General features: G+C 33.8%; 1 protein-coding gene and 1 long non-coding RNA gene across 2 annotated transcripts in view; one reads left to right on the top strand and one right to left on the bottom strand.

Moving 5' to 3' along the window:
* Positions 1 to 5,291: 5,291 nt before the first annotated feature.
* On the top strand, positions 5,292 to 14,433 carry LOC148953248 (uncharacterized). Its single transcript, XR_016141704.1, has 3 exons — positions 5,292 to 5,691; positions 8,894 to 9,223; positions 14,296 to 14,433. It is a non-coding gene; the product is annotated as an uncharacterized LOC148953248 (long non-coding RNA).
* The window catches only part of LOC148953249 (brachyurin-like), a 53,347-nt gene continuing 53,118 nt past the window's right edge, over positions 14,212 to 14,440 (bottom strand). The window contains exon 7 of the mRNA XM_089088421.1: positions 14,212 to 14,440. Within this exon, the coding sequence (XP_088944547.1) occupies positions 14,264 to 14,440 (177 nt within the window). The 3' untranslated portion in view covers positions 14,212 to 14,263.

The following is a 14,440-nucleotide window of genomic DNA, read 5'->3' on the forward strand; positions in this document are numbered from 1 at the left end:
CGAAAGAAATTCGAAATGAACTATGAAAATCAACAGAATGTAACAGTGACTCGGTAAATCAAAACAATACACTACTGAAATATTTCAACTCTTGAATTTTAACGAAAGAAATCCAAAATGAACTTTGAAAAATCAAGAGAATGTAACAGTGACAAGGTAAAGCACAACGAAACACTACTGAAATATTCCAACTCTTGCATTTCAATGAAATAAATTAAATATGAACTTTGAAATATCAAGAGAATTTACATTAACATTGAAAAATTATGAAAGTTTAGTTGCTACATTGTGAACCTAGAAAAAACAGGCAATAAATAAGCCAACTATTTAATTTATAGTAAATACATAAAAAATGAAACTTTGAAAAATCAGAAACATTTGGATATGATAAGTTAAACAATAACAAAATAATAAAGAAATATTACAACTTTCGCATTTCAAGGAAAGAAATCCAAAATGAACTTTGAAAAATCAAACGAATGTAACTGTGACAAGGTAAAGCATGATAAAACACTATTGAAATATTCCGACTCTTGCATTTCACAAAAGAAATTCAAAATGAACTTTGAAATATCAAGCGAATGTAACTGTGACATGGTAAACCACGACAAAACACTACTGAAATATTCAAACTCCAACTCTTTCATTTCACGAAAGAAATTCAAAATGAGCTTTGAAAAATCAAGAGAATGTAAAAATCCAAAATGAACTTTGAAAAATCAAGAGAATGTAACTGTGACAAGGTAAACCACGACAAAACACTACTGAAATATTCCAACTCTTGTATTTCAAGGAAAGAAATACAAAATGAACTTTGAAAAATCAAGAGAATGTAACTGTGAAAATGTAAACCATAACATAACACTACTGAAATATTCCAACTCTTGCATTTCAAGGAAAGAAATCCAAAATGAACTTTCAAAAATCAAGTGAATGTAACTGTGACATGGTAAAGCACGACAAAATACTACTGAAATATTCCAACTATATAACTTCAATGACAGAAATCCGAAATGAGCTTTAAAAAATATAGAGAATGTAACTGAGACAAGGAAAATAACGACAAAAAACTACTGAAATATTCCAACTCTTGCATTTCACGAAAGAAATTTAAAATGAACTTTGAAAAAATCAAGTGAATGCAACCTTGAAATGGTAAACCACGACAAAACACTACTGAAATATTCCAACTCTTGCATTTCAAGGAAAGAAATCCAAAATGAACTTTGAAAGATCAAGAGCCTGTAACTCTGACATGGTAAACCATGACAAAACTCTACTGAAATACTCCAACTCTTGCATTTCAATGAAAGAAATCCAAAATGAACTTTGAAAAATTAAGAGAATGTAATTGTGACAAGGTAAACCACAATAAAACACTACTGAAGCCACTTTTACATTTTATTGATTTTTCAAAGTTCAGTGCGGATTTCTTTCATTGAAATGCAAGAGTTGGAATATTTCAGTAGTGTTTTGATTAAGTTAGGTTAGGTTAGCATATGTACGCGCGCGTTACATTCTCTTGATTTTTCAAAATTCATTTTGGATTTCTTTCCTTGAAATGGAAGAGTTGGAATATTTCATTAGTGTTTTGTAGTGGTTTACCATGTCACAGTTACATTCTCGTGATTTTTCAAGTTCATTTTGGATTTTTATATATTCTTAATTTTTCAAAGTTCATTTTGCGTTTCTTTCGTTGAAATGCAAGAATTGTAATGTTTCGGTAGTTTTTTCTTGTGATTTACATTGTCACAGTTACATTCTCTTGATTTTTCGAAGTTCATTTTGGATTTCTTTCGTTGAAATGCAAGAGTTGGGCTATTTCAGTAGTGTTTTGTTGTGCTATATATTATCACAAAGACTTTCTCCTTATTTTTAAAAGTTCATTTTGGATTTCTTTCGTGAAACTCACGAGTTGGAACATTTAAATAGTGTTTTCTCATGGTTTACCATGTCACAGTTACATTCTCTTGATTTTTCAAAGTTTATCTTGGATTTGTTTCGTGAAATGCAAGAGTTGGAATATTTCAGTAGTGTTCTATCGTAGTTTACCTTGTTACAGTTACATTCTCTTGATTTTTCAAAGTTCATTTTGGATTTCTTTCGTTGATATGAAAGAGTTGGAATATTTCAGTAGTGTTTTCATCCTTGATGGTTCGTATTCACATACACCTTAATACATGATTTCCAAGGCTTTCTAAGGTTTGTTCTGAATTTTATTATTAAAATTCTTTTATTGCTATATAAATCTCTCTCAGTATCAACTTTTTAATATAACATAACGTTAGACTCTATTTTAAACTGACAACACTGTTCAAACGTCACTTGTGTATTATACAGAACACATCGAAGAAGTAAAGCTATGTAAGGCTTTAGCAGCCCAATGGGCATACTCCAAGATATTGCCTTTGAGGTCTGTTCCCTTGACATGACAGTTAACCCTTCTAAATCCGCAATAGTCTCAGTAAATTTCCTTAAATCCCCTCCCCTTTTTCTTGCTCCTATTCCTCCTGAAACCTCTTTCACATCTCTTAAACTCCTTAGTGTTACAATTTCTTCCAATTTGAAATGGGATGCCCATATAAGTAATATCCTACGACAAGCAAACTCCTCGCTTTCCCTCCTTAAACTTTTAAATAAATTCAGTTGCCCCCAATCACATTTACTACAAGTATACATTTCTTTTGTGCGTCCCATATTAGAGTATGCTTGTCCTCTGGGGCACCCTGACCACTCAAATGAAGCAACACAAAAAATTGAAAATGTCCAAAAGAGAGCTCTAAGAATTATTTTTAAAGAGGGCAAGATACCGTATTTGCATTTGTTAAATATTTCAAACCTAGAGACCCTCGAGAGACGAAGAAATAATTTTTGCCTCCGTTTTGGTAAGTTGGCACTTTTGAACCCCCGTACTGCGAACCTTTTCCCTGAATACCATGTACCTGATAGAAATCGTCCTCCACGAACTGTGTCCCAGCCTATCCCCACCTTATTTCCCATTCTTTGTACTACCTTGCGGTATAATACATCTTTTATCCCTTTTTTTACTGATTTAATAAATAGTGGTTAATTTGTACATAAATTTTGTCTTTTCTCTTATATAATAAAAGAAACAGCTCGGTTTTCTTTATACTCTTTTTTTTGTTACCTATCCCCTTTTTATGTTGCTTTTTAAACATTTGTTAATGTGTATATTATTTATTTTTTCAGTTTTATCAGTTTTTATCTTATTAACTAGTTGCCATTTTGCAGTTTTTAATATAAGTGACAAAGGAATCATACAGCATTCCGATATTTGATTATTTATTTATTTTTATTTTTTTGCATTGGTTGCCAATCTTTAAGTTGTTGTGCTTTTGTTATGATTTTTTTTCTTGTTTGTTTTTTTATGGACTTCGAAATTCGAATTCGGCCCTTCAGGGCTTGTGATGATAATTTCTTGAAATAAATATCTTATCTGTCTTATCTTATCTATGCATTATTAAAATTCTTTTCTTGCCATCTACATCTCTCTTAGTATCAAATTTTTAGTATACTATAACGTTAGACTTTATTTTAAATTGACAACACTGTTCAAACGCCATTTGTGTATTATACGGAACACATCGAAGAAGTAAAGCTAGGTCAAGTCATAAGACCTTTTTATCATCGTTAACCATTTCCATAGATTGATAGTGTTCCAAATTTATGATAAATAAGCTATGAGTTAACATGCTCTTCAGGGTTACCTTAACTGGTAATGAGTTTAACCCTTTTTTTTCTCCATCCTCATACGATCCAATTCGCAAATGTTATCTAGCTCTGTTTTTTCCTATTATTCAAATAAGATCGTTCGTACAGTCCAATTTGCGAATCCCTTATCCCTTTTTGCAAATGTCAATCAAACAATTCTGATTGTAGCATCCAATTTTTTAATAACAAACTACTCTCGAGTTAAGGCAATTGTCCAAAAAATTAGAAATTAATATCGGTCGTATAGTCCAATTCACAAATGCTAAACCCCTTTTTCTCCGCCTTCATACGATCCAATTCGTAAATGCTAAACCCTTTTTTAGAGCTATGATCGCAATGAATGGTACTTTCCATCAGAAAAAAATGCCAATTGCCAAAAAAAAAAATAAAACACGCCATGCTGAATGTGCTTCAAAAACCCATCTGGTTGAAAACATGTGCGTTATCGTTAACTATTTCAATAGATTGATATTGTTCCAAATATATAATAAATATCTCGCTTTTTGCAATGTGCAGGAACCATTGGGGAATCCCCGCTCGTACTGCTCGCTTTTAAACCCTTAGAATAGCAAAGGAAGGAACATAAGCCAAGCAAATAGCATGGGAAGGAACGTAAGCCAAGCAAATAGCACAGGAAGGAACATAAACCCTTAGAATAGCATAGGAAGGAACATAAACCCTTAGAATAGCATAGGAAGGAACCCTAAACCCTTAGAATAGCATAAACCGAGCAAATCCATAAGTATATGCTCTGGAAAGGTGCCAAGGAACGTAAGGCAAGTAAATAGCACAGGAAGGAACATAAGGCAAGCAAATCCATAAGTACATGCTCTGGAAAGGTACCAAGGAACATAAGGCCATTTTCAACCATGCTGAACAAAATGGATATCTCAAAATTTTGATCGCGTGACTTTGGGAAAAAATGTGCGTGGGAGGGGGCCTAGTTGCCCTCCATTTTTTTTCACTTAAAAAGGGCACTAGAAATTTTAATTTCCGTTCCAATGAGCCCTCCCACGAAATTCTAGGACCACTGGGTCGATACGATCACCCCTAGGAAAAAAAAAACAAAAACAAAAAAAAACAAATAAACACGCTTCCGTGATCTTTCTTCTGGCAAAAAATGCAAAATTCCATATTTTTGTAGATAGGTGCTTGAAACCTCTACAGTAGGGTTCTCTTATACGCTGAATATGATGATGTGATTTTCATTAAAGTTCTATAGCTTTTAGGGGGTCTTTCCCCCTTTTTTCTAAAATCAGCCAAATTTTCTTGATGGGTAATACTAAACAAATATTGATGAAATTTATACATTTGAATTCAGCATTAAAATCTGATTCTTTTGATGTATCTATTGGTATCAAAATTCCGTTTTTTAGAGTTTAGGTTACCATTGAGCCGGGTCGCTCCTTACTTACAGTTCGTTACCACGAACTGTTTGATTAGGCTTAAGTTATCTGGGAAAACTAATGCATTTACTTTTTATTGCAAAAAGTTGGATGACGCGCTTGGTAAATGGGCTACTAGGAGAAAAATTAATCGGGGACATGTTAAAATTAGGCCCAGGTTAATTGGAAAAACTAAAACATTTTATTTTTTATTACAAGAATTTTGATGATACACTTTGGGACATGGGCGGCTATGCGTGGGCTACTAATGCGAATTTAACGGGAAACTATGATTTTTGAGGGCAATTATTTGAGAAACTAACATTTAATTTCTATCTCAGGAAAACTCTCACCCAGACCCTCCTCTGGCAAAGAAGCCGAGGGTTGTACCTAGCACCGAAGATGCGGTTACTTCATCAACCATGCAAAGCATGAAGTCGAGGGGACTTCACAGGCAAACATGCAAAGAGACGAGAATGCGGTCCCTTTAGCATCCATCCCTAGTGGCGAAGTTGCGGGGACTTAAAGATTTGTGTCACCTGCGCAAGGCGATATCGATATTGCGAGCCTTCACGTAAGTGTAAATTCTTTGACAAATCATGGGTATTTCTCGAAAAGCATAATTATTAGTGGTAAAAACGTATAGCTTTTTCAGCTCAATGAATTAGTTCTTTTAGATGTTAAGAAAGGGAAAATGAGTTGCGCCGCGAATCTAGGAATAAAGAAAAAGCAATCAACGTTATTTATTGTTGTTCAGTAAATTCGTAAAGCTAGTTCTAAGAGTCAAAATAATCTAAGAATCTCGGTGCCATAAGCAATAGTGTCCCATGGTGTTTGAAGCAGTTAGCACAGGAGCAAGTGCGGTTTTTTACCTCTGATAAAATTTGAACCAATTGATTCAACTATAGATTTCATAATCTGCGTTTAACATATTTCAACGTCTACATATTTCACGCGTTTCGACGTCCATATATTTCGACGTCCGCATGTTTCAACGCGTTTTCTTTAATATCTGTAATCTATTTAAGTGAAAAATCAATGCATAAGCTAAATTTTGTCTTGAATTTTCTATTTCTGCTGGGTAATACTTTCAGCAGCCCTATAGTTTTTATCTCCTATTTAACCTATATTAAATCACTGAGGATTATTTTGTATCAGTTTCCGGTACGCTTTGGCTGTCCTTTTAGACGGCCAACAATTCCTCCAAAATGCTAAAACTATGGAGCAGTATAGCTCCGAACATGGAATTAGAAGATGAAAAGTTCTAGGGCCCCTTTTAAGTGACCAAAAAGATTGGAGGACAGCTAGCCCCCATCCCACGCCCCTTTCCCTCCAAATTTGTCAAGTCAAATTTTTTAGATAGTCATTTTGTTCAGCATAGTCGAAAGATGTAACAACTATGTCTTTAGTGGTAACATGACCCCCCACAGTCCGTGGGGAGAGACTTTTAAGTTGTGAAATTCGCCCATTGTTTACGTATAGTATTTGTTATTGGGGACGTATACAGACACTGTTCAAAGGAGGGCGAGATTTGTGCTTGGGGTTGGTTTCCATAGGGAGGATTTTTCAACTAAGGGAAATTTAGGGGGGGGGTGAACTTTCCAGAGGAACTTTTACAATGGGGGGATTTGATAGAATTCCTATACGAATTTTTTTCTATTTACCAACTCAAGTTTGCATGTGGAGGTGTCCTGGAGAAATTATCCAGGGTTATTTTCAGCTTGTTTGGATCGTCGGGAAAAAATTTCTACGGAAGGGGGGATTTCGAGAGTGATTGAGAAAACAATTAGAAATTAAAGTCTTTTTCAAATGTAAGTATACTAAGGAGAATTTTTAAGGCTGAATCGTCAGCAAGAAATTTTACGGGTTGATTTTTGGTGAGGATGGAAACTGTCCGGAGGAAGTTTTACGGGGGGAGCGTGTATAAAGTACAAATTATTGTCTGGCTTTTAGAAAGAATTTGTGATAGTTGTATGTTTGGTAGATAATTTGATTCTATTTTTGTACATTTTTGGTTAATGGAGTTCTTTACTTTTTTTTGAAAAACTTACTTCGTGGAAAAAGGTTTTTTAATTAATCTTTTAACAGAACTTCTGTTTGAACAGAAAACTTAAGTAAAAATTATAATCTTCATTTTAGAGAAACAAAATGAGATTTTCCTTTTCTTTACTTTCCTTTTTTTTACCAAAGCTTTAACTTTTTTCCAAATTATTCGGTTCTGTTACCATGTATAAGATATCAAAAGGAAGCAACTACACCATTTGAGAAAAGTGGCTAGAAAGCTTTCACTTCTCATATTTATCTTTCTGTTTTTCTATTTTAAAGAAATTATTTCTCCTGTCCAGTTAATCAGCATAAAACATATCTACATCTTCATTTTAACTATAATTGCAATTTCCATTGCAATTCATACTGAAATAAAATACAAATCCCTTACTAAACTCTATAATAACCTTAATCTACTTATCTCTATAACAATAACTTTTAATACTCTCGAGCTTTTGTACTCATTCTATGAAATATAAAGATACGGCTCCCCAGTGAGGAAGTGATTATGACCATATTTTATTGCCGAATCTACTAAGACACTTGACAACATTAATTTAGCTATTCTATGGATCACTTTGTCCTTACCAACGCCTCCTAGCGGATAACAATAAAGAACACCTTCCTTTAAAAACATGCCGTCAAAAATATTTAATTGCCAAGACGCACAATTATTATCTATTATTTTCCCGGGTACGGAACTCTTTTCCGCCCTGTCATCTCGTAATTTTCCAGGTACGGAACTCTTTTCCGCCCTGTCGGCTGTTAATTTCCTAAGTACGGAACTCTTTTCCACCCTGTCAGCCACTTAGTTTCCCAAATACGGAACTCTTTTCCGCCCTGTTGGCTGTTAATTTCTCAGATATGGAACGCTTTTCCGCCCTGTTAGCCATCTTCCAGATGTTTCCGGAATTATCTGGAAGATACACCTGGTCCCTCGGTCGACCACAGTCCACCCCTTCACCAGCCTCATCTCTCTCGACACAACGCCTTTCTACGTCAGTGCCTAATAAATTATCAGTCATCTGGTCCCTCGGTCAGCCGTAGTTCGCCCCTTCACCAGCCAAATCTCCCTCGACACTGCACCTCTCTACGTCAGTGCCTTATAATAGACTACCTATCTCTCCTGACACTATACCTCTACAGCTTAGTGCCTCAGAATAAATTTTTAATTTCTCATCATAATTGTTTTTGCTAAAATTTATGCCTAAATTCCTAATCTGAGCCCTACATCCTGCATTAAAAAAATCTACCTCTCCCCTGGTCACGTTTTACGTCAGGCGAGTTCCGACGGAGTCCTTCATTCTGTCCCCTCCAACAAAGCTCAGCATCTACGGTTGCTGATGAAACTCATGCTTTTCTTCACCAATTGCGTTTTCAATAGCTTCAAAACTCTGCGCTATGCTATACGCTTCATAAACAGAATCATCATCATCCTGGTGTTCTAATAAATATATCTTAATATTTAGCCTCGAGCCTTCAGTAAAACAATCAAGGCCTATACTATAGGAAAAACCTACTAACCCAAACTGTCATAACCCAATCGATACGATTTTGTGGCAATCTTAAAACAAATTAATTAAGTCAGGCTGTAAAAATAAGGAAAAATCGTTACTAAACAGTTCTAACAGATTTCCTAGTCGCGTGCGAACTTAAAATGCATGACTTACTTACGTAAACTGTCCTTTGACGCTCATCACTTTATTTTCTTCTAAAACTGGAATCTGGAGCGGAAACCTGGAACTGAAGCTGGAACCTGAAACTGGTATTGAAGCTGGAACCTGGAACTGGAACCTGGAATCTTTGACGATGCAAACAGCAACAATTCTCAACTTCCAAAGTCAAACGATGAAAAGGTTCTTTGCACAAACCAATAACACAATTGTGCACGAGCCGAAACAGCCTTCAGCGGATAGTCTCTATGCCGCAATTACAGCTGACAAAGGTGAATTTTAACAAATTGGAAGGTACAGAAATTTACGACGGCAATGTAGGTGATGGGCCCCAAAAGAAAATGTTAACTTGATGTGTAACAACTGCAGATTGAAATCTAGAGGACGGTAAGAACTCTAATCTTCTCGAGCGAAAACCGCTGCTCCACTCTGTCAAGTTGGCCACTACTCTGTGTAAATTGTGTACTTCTCTGTAAAGTTGTTACTTTCTCTCTCTGCTCTATTCTTTGGAGTCTTATGGTAGCGTTGGCCTACAATCTGGGTTCGACCGGTGGAGGATGTTTAGCCTCTCTAACTTTCATAAAGTTTATGTGTAGAGTATAAAATGTTTAAATATACATATAATACAGTAAATGTACATGTGACGAGGACAAATACAGAATTAAAATTCACTCAGCTAATCTTAATTGGTAGCTTATATTCAGTACAACATGCAGATACACATAAGGACATTTGACAACTGCCCTATTTTAGTCTGCAAACTTATAGTAATTATAGCAAATACTCAGAATTAATATAATGATCTAGGAAATGTAATTGACAGAACTCGAGAATTTGATAATTCATCTAACCCATAAAAACTACTTTCACTGAAGTTTACACTATCATCCCCTCCATAAGTCCAATTTTTTAAGACTTAAAATTTTAATGGGGGAACTTTGTAATATTTGAAGCGTAAAGGGGGCAACTACTTCACATTTATGTGGTAATTTCTTAACCTTTAGTTGGTTGTATGCGGTCTCTGGTCCCAAACCGGGCACTTTGCCTCTATTTATGTAACTATTTCTGGGCCTTACACCTTTAGTAAGCATGTTCGAACGGTCACTGTGCCCCCTCAACAAATTTTCAGGCTAATAATATATTCTTTTTCAGCCTAATATAAATTCTATTTCAGGATGACTTCAAAATTTTTTTAAAGGGGTAATAAGCTGTTATTATTTTTTAGGGTCATAAATCAACACCAATATCATTTCAAGGGGCTTACAACCTCTATGAGGATATTGAAAATTTAATGGAGATGGAACAGGCCCCAGAAAAAAATCAACGAGAAGGGGATTTAAGTATGGGGTTGAACCCAATTAATATATCTCCCCTCAACTTTTATTTAGACACTATTACTTGTTACTATTGGAAAAAGTTTGTAAGCATTAAAAAAAAAACCTTTATTATTAAGAAAAAACTTTTACTATTATCGAAAAACTTTATAATCTTAAAAAAAAGTTTGCAACTACTAAGAAAAAAATTTTACTGTTAAGAAAAAATTTGTTACTATTCAGAAAAAATTGTTACTTTTAAGAGAAACTTGTTACTATTTAGGAAACACTTCTTATCTTTAATAAGAAAACTTCTAAGTATTTCAAAAACAGTGTTGCTATCAAGAAAAAAATATGTTATTATAAAGAAAAAACTTCTTAGTATTAACAAAAAAACTTGTTACTGTTAAGAAAAGAATTTTTGCTCTTAATGAAAAACTAGTTATAGTTAAGAAAACACTTGTTAGTATTAATAAAACCCGTTACTATTAAGAACACTTTTGTTAATATTAAAAATTGATAGTATTAAGAAAAAACTTGTTACTACTAAGAAAAGACTTGTCAGTATCAAGAAAGAATCTCGTTTCTATTAAGGAAAAACACATTACTATTAAGAGAAAACAACTTCGTATTAGGAAAATACTCTTACTAGTAATAAAAAACTTCTTAATATTAAAAAAAAACTAATTAGTGTTAAGAAGAAACTTTTTCCTATTAAGAAAAAACATTTTGCTATTAAGAAAAAGCTTCAAAACAATTATTAGTATTAACAAAAAAAATATTATTGAGAAAAGAATTATTACTGGCAATAGAAAAATTAAGGGCTAGTGGAAATAATATCAAACTGCTCATTCCGCATACAATCACAAATCAACGACATGTTGCTCCGAGTTAACGCACCTACATCAATTCGTCACTTACCGATGGTGAAATTCCTTTAAAACTTGCCTTGGCTTTTTTAAAAAGTGCTAGTGCAATTGGATCATGGACCAATTCTCCACAAAAATTTGAAATATTTGAATTTTCCTCTCTTGTATATAAAGTAAATGGAATTCCACAAAACAATTCGCTCTTTGATAAATCCTACAGGACCCTATATGAATTGACAATGCAACCCCTAGATCGAGATTCACAACTGTTTGAAAATGGTATAACTGATGCAATGTTTGCAAAAACTCCCACTGTTGATTATAGACTAACAAGGGATGAATGTTCTTTCTACGTTCTCGTTACCTTCTAATATTTAGCGTTACCGGTTACCCGATCAAGCTGGTCACCTATTGGCACCTTAGAGATAGGAGTGGTAACCAACTATAATATTTAACGAGAAAAACATTTTTCGAAAGATTTTTTTCCACATAGTGACTTGTGGTTCAATGAATGTGTCTGTGGGTGAACTATCATTGGCGCTAGGAACGTTTGCAGGGGGTTTGTTTTTTATCGACTTTCATCAATCTTTAACTTTCTCGCTGATAATGTCTGCTAGTGCCCTTTTCATTTTACCAGTGATTTCACCACATTATTTTTACATAGATTGCAGTTTCGATACCTAGACAAGATATATTGCATGATAATGTTGCGGGGGTACACCTGTCTTCTTTTTACCTTTCGTGAATGTTAATACTTGGAGGATGGTGATAAGATTTATCAAGTAGTAACGTGTAATAACAGCGTAAGCAATAAGTTGGCCTTCTTCATCAACTAAAAGTGTTATGTTTGCGTTCTCTTTCAACACTAACTTCTCTGGTGATGTTACTCTCTTTATACACCACTAATAACACTTGAATTTTCTCAGTACTCCAAATAAATTTAACTCCTTGTTGTTATGACCATTCACGCTTACATATCCAATAATGATACCATTTGCACTTGTTTCATAATTCAAGCATTTCTCCTTGTCAGCATTCAATTCTTCTACAACGTTATCATGCACACAAACCTTCTTGAAATATTTCATCTTTACTTTTTAAAAATAAGATGTAGGTGTTTATTCTTTTAATAGACAAATAATACTGAGGCAAGTGAATCATAGGATCTAACAAGTCACGTGTCGTTGACCTTTAAAACTTGTTTTTACTGTATTATAAAGGTCCCCCTGAACCAAAACAAGTCACGCGAGATTATGTCATCTTGACTTGAAGATATTGCACTGTGATCAATTTGGACTATGTCCCTACTTGGGAAGGAGGACTGAAGGTTTTTACTTACATCCTTAGGGTTTTTAAACAAGCAAAGAAAAGAACTATGATGTACTATCTACGTTTGCATCTTAATTGGCGGGCCCTGGGTTTTTTTTCTTGCCCCTCGTAGACTTTTTAAGTAATTAACATAACAAACATCTGGATGTTTAAGATAGTACTCCCTATTACACAATAAACACCTGTATCTTGAAGAAAATTAATAAAACTGGCGTCTTTAGGGAATGGCCGTTCAACATCTTCGTTATCCTAGACCATTAAGGAAGAAAAGAGTAGCGGCTATGGGCCATTTTAAATAGATTGACCCCTCACTACTTCCGTCATCTGCAAAGCACAGATAAATAAATAACAAGATTTATAATAAGATTTGTGGCTAATATAGTTAAAAATTAAAACCTGGACTGTTGAACTTCCTTGAAGTAATGATTCTAAGATTGTTTTAATTTTTAATTTCAATTTTGATAATCAAGTATTTTAACGTAAGTCTTATTTCATATTTACATGTGCTTTGATGATGACGCCTCTTAGATAAATATTCGGAATCATTCATTTGAACATTATTCGCTGTCTTAGAATAATTCTTTATTGTATTGATTTTGATGTTTGCATCCTGGAAAGGCAGTGCAGTCTTCGTTGTTATAAACCTCACAAATCAATGGATTAAAACTTTGAGCTATTCATTTTGATTGCAATAATCAAAAGGTCTAATAAGTATAAGTCCAGGGTTGGTATTTCCCCATAGCCCCAAGGGCAATAACTCTAAAGTATCTGAATTTCCCATTATTCACAAATGAACCTAAAGGAGCAAATGTAAAGCTATACTATAAGATAAACCTAAACACACTGAAATGACTATGAATGAAAAAATGAAACCTAAAAAGAAAACTAAAACGAATAAACACATTAAGCTTATAAATAAGGGATATTACTATGAATGAGAAGACTAAACATAAAACAAACAGTCATTAAGATGCAAGTCATATTGGCTTCCTAAGTGACTTGTACTTTATAAAATAATTAACGCTTAATTTACTATGATTAATTTATTAGATACAATATAGTTATTTTATTATAAACAATAATTATAAACTTTATGTATTTGTAATTATAAAATTCTAATTATACATAAATAATTATAATTACATAAATTATAGACCTACAAATTATAATTAATTATAAACCTAATTTATTATAAACGATGTAAATAGACTTTGGAGCCCAATTTATTCGCTAGTTATGTTGTCATGTCTTTATTCACTTTTTTAGTAGTTTTACCAAAAGGTAACCAAGATTAAATAATACAACTTTCATAAATTTGTATCTCAAACCTTTGGAAGTGTACATCCCACATATACATTTGTTTGGATTCGGTTTCTTTTAATACTAATTTTCTCTATTCAGCCAACTGACTATATTCATAGTGCCCTTCATAAAAACTCAAACCCAGCATAATTATCCCCGGCTACCCCAGAGATTGGTTCAAGGACCTCACTGAAATATTGAGTAACAGTTGCCTTTTTTTCTCTTTTTTGTGAATTCTGCTTTACTGTCAAATTACGGAGCCTTATTTTTCTGATCAAATGAAAAAAAATGTAACGTTTTTTCCTGCTTGGCATTTTCTATGAAAATAAAGCCTTACTAAGCCCAGAATATCAGGTTTTCAATAGACAGAAATATATCAATGAATCTGACAGACAGGAATACACCTAAATCCCCTCTGGTTGATTTTTAGGGTTTGCCAAGTGATCCAATTTTGAATAAATCTATCTTAAAATTTAGGTTCCTAATTCTTCTAAGTTCATAATTTCAAAATTAAAGAATCACCACCGGTACAGTTGATTTCAATGATGAAAAAACTTTTGGATTATCATGCTAGTATAATTTATTTTCAATTAAAATTAAAAGAGTTCAAAACTTTATGCATCAATTGCTATGCCAGTATTTTCAGAAATCCAGTCGAGATAAAAGGTGTTTCTTGTATAACCATGTGGAAGACCAGATTCGCATCCAGCAGAAGCAACGAATGAGGTAACTCCAAGAGTTTCAACACAGCCATCGTCACGCTCATGGTTGAGTGGGCCACCAGAGTCACC

The sequence above is a fragment of the Artemia sp. Qi Xiang Cuo genome, chromosome 4 (genome assembly GCF_049724085.1).
Source record: "Artemia sp. Qi Xiang Cuo chromosome 4, ASM4972408v1, whole genome shotgun sequence".
NCBI lineage: Eukaryota > Metazoa > Arthropoda > Branchiopoda > Anostraca > Artemiidae > Artemia > Artemia sp. Qi Xiang Cuo.